Source organism: Parus major, chromosome 8 (assembly GCF_001522545.3).
Source record: "Parus major isolate Abel chromosome 8, Parus_major1.1, whole genome shotgun sequence".
NCBI lineage: Eukaryota > Metazoa > Chordata > Aves > Passeriformes > Paridae > Parus > Parus major.
This window is the reverse complement of record NC_031777.1, coordinates 13,121,783-13,133,195: the sequence shown is the minus strand read 5'-3', so window position 1 is coordinate 13,133,195 and position 11,413 is coordinate 13,121,783. Positions and strand designations below refer to the sequence as shown.

Below are 11,413 nucleotides of genomic sequence, written 5' to 3'. Positions count from 1 at the left end.
AAAGGGAAAGGGAAAAAGGAAAAGGCTTTTATAGGCTCACAAGGCAATGTCAGAATCATTGAGATTCCTTAAACAACACCCAGAAGGTATTCTAAGATCTAATCATGATCTGAAGGGCCACCTACAATACTCAAATGGCTGTTTGATTACAAGATTGAAAATTTTAGTTCATTTCCTAGCTTACAAGAAATTCTATCCCCTGCTTGCAAATACATCTCTCTGACTTGTCAGGAAACAGATACAACAGTGGAAAATTATTTAAATACAGAGTATACAAAGTGTGCCTCAGATCTTTAATAAACATTTTAAGAGCATTTTTCTAAACAAAACCTTTAGCAGATGTCTGTTAAGTGCCTATAGCACACTTTTAGGCTACATAGAAAAAACTAAGCTGCCTTCTCAGAAATGCTGCTATTCAATTTTACCTCTTCTGGGACAGCCCTGATATGAGTGAATCCCTTTCTGAAGACCACAAACACACGACGAGCTCCGCAGCGCAGAGCAGATGTTGCACAGTCAAAAGCAGTGTCTCCTGCCCCGAGTACAATCACAGTTCCATGTATTGACGGCAACGGAGAGTGACAGGCACACATCCCTGAAAGATAAAAGGAAAACCCCATTTTCAAGTAGAGAAACCATTTCTGCATGACAGCTCAAAAGGTACTTGTACTCAAAGCAGTGTAAAATTGCATCTTACAGTTTTCAAGCTTGGAGTGTCACTATCAAATTATTCTGCTCCAGTGAAAGACAGTTTTATTCCCCCTTTTAAGATATGCTCATATACATAATTTCATAGTCAGTACTCTAAGCAGCTGCATCTTTCTATTGAGAAATAATTCAAATGACAACATGTTTGTAGGATTGTGGGTCCTGTCAGGTTGAAGCTAGAATTGTGAGATCATTTTATTCAAAAAGTTTCTCTCTCATCAGATTCATTATCCTTCCAGCTAAAAAAAAGCCAAAACAAAACAAAACAAAACCCCAAAATCGAACAAAACAAGAAAAAAAAATTAGTTGTTGATAGTTATAGTTTAGTGTAATAGTATACCAACATCAGTGCCCAGAGATTTCTATAAAGCACTGACACTGTTCTGGATGTGACATGATTCTCTGAGGCTATTCATCAGCTGAACATGAAGAAAAAGAATATTGTTACAGTAATTCCTAGTTCTTCCACCATAAGAAAATCTACAGTCGTTTTCTATAAATCATTTGTAAAATGTTACATGGAGAAAATGACAATATTATCTGCTTGTCATCTACAGCTTGTATTTGATGATTCAATTAAACAAGAAATAGTTAAGTAAAACTGAACTGTATCTGTTCCCGGAAAGAGACTGCACTTCATCACATTTAAGTACAATTAACTGTTGATTAGGAAAATGGTTGTGATTTGCAAAATAATGACAAAACTAATACAAAGCTATACTCTCATTGAGTCCAGGACAGTTCCAGTCAGGAGGCACTAAGCTGGCCATTTACCTATTGTACTTTAACTCAAGCATCCCATTACAGCAGATTTTCACGTGTAATTGTGGAACACAAGTATTATTCAAGTAAACAATCTTTTCCATTTCGAAATATAAACACAGTGAGAAACAACATCATAGTACACCTATTCTCTCTCCATTTGAAAAATGCTTATTGTACAACAAATTCTGTAATTTCTCCCTATCCATTTATGTGCCATCATATTTACTATTTATTTAATAGAATTCTTAGCCTAAAATTCTCTCTAAACTTTTCTCATGTATTTTTAATGAACTTAACACTTCACACAGATTGAGCAGTGGAAAAAGCACAAGTGAAGCAGGGGGCTGGCAGCTCAGGTGGCCATTAGAGTGTGAGCCGAGAAGGGATCAGTCAGAGCAGCCCATTTTGCTCTTGGGAACACACTCCTAAGGTAAATTCACAGCTATGTATTTGCAAGGGGAAACCCTTTTGGAGGAAAGTATATTAACAAGTGGCATTCAGAATTAATAAGCAGGCAGAATATATATTTTACTATGAATAAGTCTATTATTTCTATTATTTAGACAACTGTCACAGTGAAAAAAGGAGGATAGAGCAGGATGCAGTAGGTGTATATTTTATTTTAAAATTCCATTCCGTAGAGAGCAAAAGGTGGCTATAGCTACAGACAGACACCAGGAAAATTAAGTAAAAGAGACCATGTTAATTAACAGACAACACCAAAGAGCTATCCATTACTGTCAATCAGAAAAGGTTAGTTCTTCCAAGTTCATCCTTTTCCCATTGTAGACTTAATATTAAAAAAACATATTATCACATATGCTAGCAAATCAAGAAGACTTCTCCGCAATATTTTGAAATATGTGGATCACAGTATATAGATCCTCATGCAGGCAGGTGACTTACAGTACACAACTGCTACATATCTTCTCAGAAGTCTACCAAGTATTATAAGTCAAATTGTTTCAAGAGAGGATTGTTTTGCAGTACTTACTTTTTCTTTATTTATCTACAAATGCATTGCACTGCATATTCTAAATCTGTTTTCTTTTTAAACATCTCTGTCTTCAAAAAGAACACCCAAAAGCTCACCTTTTTATCTCAAATCATTTAAGATTCCTTTAAGAAAAGAGACAGAAATAAGCATTTGATGAAAACAACAAAGAGATGGGACAGTTGGGATGCAGAATTTCACTTCCAAAATATTTTGCATCAAATGTGGTAATAAACTTTACTTTTATAAGCAGAATAATCTGCCACAGAATATATATTCCTCAAAAGTGCTTAAGAAAAATCTACTAAATAAGCAGGCAATCCTATATGATGCTAAAAGAAATTTCTGAATGCTGAAATGAAAATCAGTTTGTAGATAAAATGAGTTATATTAAGTCATATGTAAAATACCACATTCTATCCTAAAAAAACCTGTACATTAATTTCTTTTTTGTCTGGGAAATTTAAAACATGAAGAAATGTGGCATAGAAATCACATACTTTGTTTGGGCTTATGAGTTCATATTCAGGGACACTGAAAGCATCTGTACTCCTTAGGGAGCAAATGCAGCTATCTCTGTGCTCAAAGGAAAATGTGAAACCATAAAACAAGACTGCATTTGGTGCCTATGAACTCAGCACTTTCTTATTAACTGCTGTCATACTCCTGTTGTCCTGGGTCTTAGACTTGGGTAAGGGACTAGTGCTGATTTAAATGTGCCTGCAAAACCAGCAGCATGCAATTTGGGATCAAGTAAAAGAATTTATCAACAATCTAAAAATCAGCTGCTTATATAAGTCAGAAACACCTTTTGTAATATCAGATTTTTTCAGACCATCTTATACACAGTATTTTTATGAAGATATTTTATACAAAGGAGAAGCTTATGTCATCTTTTGACTATAATCCAAAATAGCAAATATAATTTATAAGGGAAAATTATTTGCTATAAATTTAGATTTGCACATATGATTATTGAGTTTATAATCTCTGGGTCTAACTTTCCTGACCAATGCTCCTGAGCTTGCCACCCACCAAGAAAAAATCCTGTCCCAGATATATTCAGGGGAAGGTACTTTGTAACCGGATGTGCTCCTTGATAGGTAGACAGTTCGATATAACAACAACTGCTAATGACTTACTGAATGTGATTACAAAAAGAACATAGTATCACACACCTGGTTTACTTGCCATTGCTACCAAAGGTAAGAAGTCTTTAGATGTGTAGAATCCTTGATTCATTCTCAGTCCTTGGAATATACTGTCTCTGTTTGGTTCTGGCAAACCTGAAACAGATATTTTGTGGCACATCAGAATTACACAGGAAATTTTAGCGACCAACGTATATTTTGAATTACACACATATTCTCAAAAACATCGTCAATACAAGCACTTTTACAAACCCTCAGATGTCTCCAAAAGTAGATTGCAAAGGATCACATGTGTAGTCTGCAGCTTATATAACTGGTGATAGTTTAATAGCACAGGCACTTGAAAATCAGGTTCCTCGACAATGCGTGTACTTGTATAACTCATAACAAAACCAGTGCAGGGGAAGGGATTAGAGAGAACACAGTGCAAAAGCAGATAATACAAATGAGGCAGTAACAAACAGCTTAAGTGACGAGGAGAGGAGGAGAAATGGCAGTGCTGTAGGTCTCATCTCTGAGTATTTGTATGCCATCATTTTTTTTTGCCATTCTTGATTATTTTTTCCAAACCTTGAAGTCCAGATTGGCTGACATTTATTCCTAGTTATTAAAAGCACACACTAACACAGAATCTGTAGGATACAGACAAGGATTTACTTCACAACTATTAATAGCAACAAATACCTTTCAGTTAAAAGAAAGCAGCAAAAAGCATCTTCCAATTACCAAAGAACATCATCTGATTTTGGTGTGAATGGTTGGACAGCACAAAAGCCAGCCCAGCTGACACACCAGTTGAGCCATTTTATTCATGCAAATGCAATCAGGGTATTTTCAACAGTCTCAACTTTCATATTTACATCTAAAACCCCATAATATTATCAAAAGTATGCTAATTAATAATTACATACTGAAATGGAGTAAATGTCAACAATTTTTCTAAGAAAACACACTAGCACTGAGGAATCCTCAGAGCAAGCAGGAAGAACTGCAGCATACGAAGCAATCTGTGTTCCCTCCTTTCTCAGGCACGGGTGGCAGCAGACTAATATTACTCCTCTTTGAGACATACTGCTCTGGAAAATCCTAATAACACAATTTTAGCACCTACAATAATGCAGAATTTCACGATGAAGAGCACTTTTCTAAATAGGGAAGCTTATGGGTCTTTTTATATTAATTAAGCAACAAAAATTGATCTCATTACAGCATATGACCAGAACTACATAGTGAGAAAACTTAGTACTTCTTCATGAGTTACCTATATGGAGGAAGTTTTTCGAACCTCTAGAACTCTGAATGAAGTTACTATAATTCTAGAAAAATAAAATAAATTTTTAGATTTATTAGTTTCAGTGAAGCAAAACAAAATATGCTCTAAGTGAATTCAAAATGCTTACAAGCCAAAAAGCAAATGAAAAAATCCTAAAATTGACTCAGTTGCTGCACACCCACTTTGAAACCAACACTTATCTATAGTTGGATATTGAGAAAAATAAAGTTAAAAAATACTAGCACGTCCTGAACTTCAAGACCTCTGAATGCTGTACTTTCTGGGTAGACTGGAATTTTAGCTAATGAATAATGAATAATGGATAGCTTAAGAGGCTGCCAGAAATACTTAGTACTATTGAAAGTACTATATGTAAAATGCATTAAAGAAACTATTTTTAAAAAGGCATAGATTTTCCTTTAAGTATATATTGCAAAATCATCTATGGCAAGAAGAGTACCTCAGCAAAAGCTCTCAGTGACTGCCTGCAGGCAGAGGACAGAGTAATGCAACCATTTCTATTGAGATATCCATAAACCAACTCAGAGGCCTCAGTTTACTCTTGGGAGAAATACTCTTGTCATTAGTGGGATGTGCAGCCTGCATTAAAGATAATTTCCTTTCTACCTAATATGTATCTCCATTCAAACCCAAAGAGAATCCCTCAAAATAATTTTCCCCACATACTTTTTGCTGCTTTTATCGTCTCCTAAGGAAAACTATTTGGTCTCTAACAGCATCAGTACTTTAGCTCCCATAGGCTTAATAAAGTGTGTAATAAAGGAAGTGTTGCAATGTTCTTTGTCTAGGTTCATCACTTGTTTGGTATCACTGAAATCAAAGGAGTTGGATTAAGAATGCATTGGGTTCAATAATGTTTAGCCTGGATGATATGACCAAACAACTGCCAAAGAGGTAGTCAATAATACATGGCATTATCTGCTATTTATTTTACTATTTTCATTTTGCTGAAAACTCTGTGAAAACCAATTTTGTGATATTTACATTTGAAGGAAATGTAGGGGATTTTTTCTTTTATACTTACAAACACTTAACAGAGATTGAAGCTCTTTGCTAAGCACCTGCTGGAAGTTGTATTGTACTGGCTTCTGATGCATCTCCTTTTGCTGTTTAGTATTTACTATTGTTATGACTGCATTTACTTTTGTTAAAATAGAGGCATTTAGGACTTCTTCAAGCCACTAGGCAAGCTAAGAAAGAAGCAGACAGAGACAGACAGAGAAAGAGATCAAGAACAGATAAGATTCACTTTAGAGACACCATTTCATAATAAACAACCACCCCACAGAAGTATACTTTACAGAGAGATCAAATATTGATAAATAGCCAACAGCCTCTTGGGAGAGAGAATATTTAACAAAAAAAAAATAACTGTAGAGGGAAAAATCCAGTTTTGAGCATTTTAGAGAAGAAATAAAATTTTAAAAAACCCAGTCACCTATGAAAGACACAATTTAGGTCAAAATAATGAACCGTGAGAAATACTCTTTGAAGATAAATCAGAGAGATCCTTTAGAAAAAGGGAATTCACACACCAGTACAAAATAGCCAAGAGCCACCCAAGAAAAAAATGCTTAGAAAAATGTAAGGTCTTGTCCCTAGCTTTTAGGCTGAAGCCAAGTAAGTCAGTTCTCTGTTCTCTAAATCCGCTTGCAAGCCATCTAAAAAGTTTTTTTAAATTTATTATTATGTATTTAATGTTCTGAAACAATCCATCACTCTCCCACATCTCCCATCTTTAAATAATCTGCATCAAAATCTAGTGATAACAATGATTTCCTTCCCCTGCACTGAAGAACAGCTCTTTGGAAGGGCAAGCAAGAGGAGGCAGATTAGAAAAGCAGCTCCCCTGGTGCTGTTTGGGTGGCATCTGCACACCCTCAGAGCACACAGGCACCCACAAGCAGAGGACTATGCTGAGCCCCTCATCTTCTGCAGCCTCAGCTCCTTTGCTTGCTGATGCCAGGGAACAGGCTTCTGAAGCAACTGATATCCAAACCACGCAATGAAGCCTCATGGGCTGTGGAAAACTGCATTTACTAAGAATAGAGAAAGTAGAAACATTGTGAAAATAACAGCTTGCATGACAGATCTAGTTCAGCTTTGCAAAATCTAACCTAGACAGTCCCAGTCTGGCTCAGGTGCAGCACAGAAAGCAATTCATCTTTATTCCTGACCCTCTGGTTTGCTGTGCTCTGCCTTCCATCTCCAGATGCTCCAGCTATCTCTGAGCAGTATCTCTCACTACTCTCTTTGCTTCTTCTCTCCATTTGGACCCCAAAACTCCTTCTCCAGTGTGCAATTCCTCAGCACCAAAGCCTCTCTCATGTATGACACACCATATACTTTCCAAAGTCCTGCCCACTGTAATAGTGGTTTTGGAAAACACAGACTAACTTCCTATTTTTATATCCTTTATATATATACATTAATACAAATATATATGTGCACATATGTATTAGCAAAAATACATATGCCTCCTATTAAGATCCTATACTCTCTGTTCTCACAGTACTGATGCATATAAATTTTCTTCATGCACAGTCTCAAGTCCATTGTTTCCTTTGAAAGAAAAGTTAGATACAATTCCCTAGTCCAGTTGAGATAGGAATTGCTAAATGATTGGAGTAAATTTGTCAGATGTACAAGGCAATGCAGCAGAGTGATGCATAGACAGTATAGGGGATTGGCTTGCAGAGCAGGGCACCAAGTCCACCTGGCTGCTGCACCAAATAAATCCAGGCATGTCAATACATCAATCAGCTAAGTCTGCCACTACTGGAACTATGAGCCTGATACAGAAAGGGAAACTAAAGCAAGTACAGGCACTGCATATCTATCTCCTATTTTGATCAAATCCCCTCTCCCCAGCAACAGCCTGAACTTACTGTTTGGATTACTTAAATCTGACATGGCTGGGCAAATTTGCAGTTTCAAATAAACTTCTCAACCGATCTTAATAACTGACACACAAAATAAGCTCTCGTCCTTGATAAGGGTCAAATGTAGCTTTCACTGGCAGCTGACTAAAAACACATCTCCAGACAAAAAAATAAAATGGAGCTGAAAGTGAAGAGTAAATATACAGGAGCCTGCAGGGACAAAACTAAATAGAGTGTTATTTTTTTCTCATTTTCCTCACATCAAACACTGAAAAGGTTTTTCACCTTCATTTTTAATTGTGATAATACTGAATTTTACTGGTGGATGTAATCTGTGTTTGAAAATACCAAGAGCTACTTTTTAAAAATGAAGACACTTGTATGTTTTTTATATTGAATCTTTCAAATTTGTTTTGAAATGACATTGCACTCATAACTTTATCCAAATTCAAGCAAAAAGAAACAAAATGTGATTTACTGGCTATGCATTCCTTTTTCCCTTTTCTAACTTTCAAAACAAGGAAGCCAAAAATCAAACCTCATTCACCAATTTATGGATTATTTTTTTAATGTTCTCTTGCCTTACACATCTGGAGCTAGAAAGTTAGAGAGCAAGGACATCTTTCCATCTTTTTACCATCTCCATGCTTCTATTTCAGAGTTAAACCAGATTTTTTAAAACCACGTTTACAAGGAAAATTCTCCTGTCCTTCACAGTCTCCATTACAATAAATCCTAGGACTGGGTGGAATGCCTTTTACTGAGAATGAGGAGAAAAATCCATGAAACCCATACAAAACTGGAGAGAAGAAACATGGGATTGATTTTCTGCATATCTGCTCTGGTGGCAATGCAAATCTTCTGAAATAATATCCAAGAAGTCAAGCCCAGACAAGCTGAGCCCCACCTTGCTACTCAGCATCTTGAGCACAGTCTGGGAAGGAGGCAGCACAGATTCTGCAGCAGTAGTTCTGCACCTCTGGCCAGCAGAAAGCTGTGCCCCTTCATGTGTCCTGGGGAAAGGGGCCATGGAAAGCTGGTGGGTAGAGACTGATGTGAATTTTGTAGAGGAAGCGACATTTTCTGATTAATTATTTTTGTTAACAAAGTTTGTTTATATTTTTTGTTTCATTTTTCTTAAAAGGATATGCTAAAGTAGATACAGAGCTAAGGTAATTTCCCTCAGAAGGTAATTTCTAAATCCACTTGTCTTCTGAAAGGGTCCATTTGAACAGAAAACCAGCATTTTGTCCCATGTCCCTGCCTTCTTACACACCAAGTGTTCCAACTTGCTCCTTGTGTGCCCATACAAAAATATTTCAGATGTAGCACATCTGATGACATTTCACACTTGCCCAGAGACTTGCAGCTACAGGTACCATATGGTTAGACTCTGACTACAAAGGGACATGGGATACTGTAAAAGCCAAGCATATAAGCACTACTTTAATATTTCTGAATGCTCTGATCTTCTTGAACAAGTCTCTTTTGTGGGCTGGGGAACTGGTGATCAAAAGCTATACATTTAAAGTAGTTTTATTTAATGTCACACAATTCATGCTATGTATAAACTGGACCATGAGTTTTAAATATGTTATTTTCTTGAATGATAACACTGAAACTGTAAACTTTCATAACTGTCAAATTTATAGTTTTAGCTAGACATGATAGGAAGTACTTCTATGCAGTGGGATATGCTCTATGCAACCTATTTGTATCTAAGAAGCCACATTCACTCATATCCATACTGCTAACTGCTGTCCATGGGTCAATACTGCACAATTTAGAAATGAACTATACTGAAATACATAATCCAAATACAGTACTTAAGCTGTGCCCCACAGCTGGTTATACTAAACACACCACTACAGCTCATGCTATGACATGCACCCAGCACAGAACAACCACTGGAATCTAGGGAGTAACTTTCTCTACATTTTTAAAGGTCTGATACTGGGCATCTAGTCTTTCAGAAAAGTTGCAAATACTCTGAAAGTGCTCAGCTTTTCTCAAGGTCAGTCCATTAGTGATTAGCACTTCAGTAAATACTTTTGAGGCTCATATTTGTAAAGAATCTCTCTCATTTTGCTGGAGATTGTTTTTTATGGGGACAGCTTTCTTACTTCCTGTTGTGACGTTCAGTAGAGTATGTTTTCTAGGTGGTTGATTTTTTTTTTTGTTTGATATGTATGTCGATGGAGATAAGTGTTTTAATTACTTTTTTAATGTCTATGCTTTTGTATTTTCTCCCTCTCTCCCTTTATTTCCTGCTGTTGAGATTACTGCCTCATCTCCACAGCAGGTGGCTCCTTCAAATTTGTTTTCTCTGTAAGCCTGGTAGATTAATTTTGTAATATAACTACTCCTTTTCTGTAGATTTTATTAATGATTTATTTTCTTTGGAAGAGGTGTGCTTGCAAGGTTTTTAGGAGTTATTCCCCAACGATGGCTAAAGGCCTCATTCATAAAAAATTAAAAGTAAAGGGAAAAAAGTAAAAGAACTACACTAGGGTTACCCTACTCTTACCCTCAAGTTAGAATGAACAGTGTGTACAGCATATGTGAAAACACCTTTCACATCTACCAGCACGAGCCACACACAATTGCTGCAGTGCATTCTAAATTGAACAGCCATATCCCTACCATGGCTTTTTAAAACATCTGAATAAGTAGCTGAACCTGGAAGCAATGCAGTCTGTAGGTCTCACACCTTACTTTGTTGCTAAATTAGACACAGAGACAAGTATCTGAACTCCTGCAAATAGTAAAGAAATAATAGGAGTTAGGGAGTCAGATTATTTAGATCTAAATTTGTTCTTATAATACAATTTCTCTTTGAGTATCAATTGTCCAAGCCCAGTTTAGAGGTAGCCAAAATTCACACATCAGAAAGTGCAGATGGGAACAACACACAGAGTTCAGAATCAACCCATGTGAGCAATGGAAATTAGGATTATGACAATGCAATCAGTGCTGTCTGCCAGGGCATGGAATACAAAGCACGGCAGCCTTGTGGTCTGCCCTCACCACATTTAGTGATCCCATGATCAGATCAGGCTGACATCTAACGTCGACCAAAGTGTCTGAAGGTGAACTATAACTCATTAGGCACATCAGATATAGACCCCACCCCTCATTTGATTTTATAGTAATCAGTCCAGCCTCACTCAAGGCTTCAGTGTACCCTCTACAGCCTGCCTCTAGTCTTAATGCCTGTTTCTAATTTTATTATGGTCAACTTACGGGACCCGTGCTTTGAATTTTAATGGGGCAACACTCAAGTATGACTAAAATATTGTACTTTAATGAAAAACATCAATGTTCCAAGATAATAAAACAAAGATCTGGAGAAATTGTATAATACCTTTTCAAATCTCAATATCTGGCTATTCATTTAAGCACCACGAATATTTTTAACTCAACATTTTGAGCCCTTGTCCTCTAAACGCACTCTTTTAAAATGCTTACTTCAGAACTGAAGCATACAGTACCACTAAGTGTTTTTAAAACGTAATTCTTTAAAGGACACACTAGAAGAAGTGATACTAGGTTGTACACTCATATACAGATTTCTAAATTAAGAAACAGATGGTAATTCTAGCCTTTCTTCTGTGTTTGG

The 11,413-nt window shown here is 36.5% G+C and overlaps 1 protein-coding gene across 1 annotated transcript in view; it reads right to left on the bottom strand.

Annotated features, from left to right (window-relative positions):
* Positions 1-11,413, bottom strand: part of DPYD (dihydropyrimidine dehydrogenase) — a 344,164-nt gene that overhangs the window by 178,460 nt on the left and 154,291 nt on the right. The window contains exons 9-10 of the mRNA XM_015635812.1: positions 3,646-3,753; positions 426-595 (exon numbers count right to left, since the gene is read on the bottom strand). Of these exons, the coding sequence (XP_015491298.1) occupies positions 426-595; positions 3,646-3,753 (278 nt within the window). The remainder of the gene's footprint in view (positions 1-425; positions 596-3,645; positions 3,754-11,413) is intronic.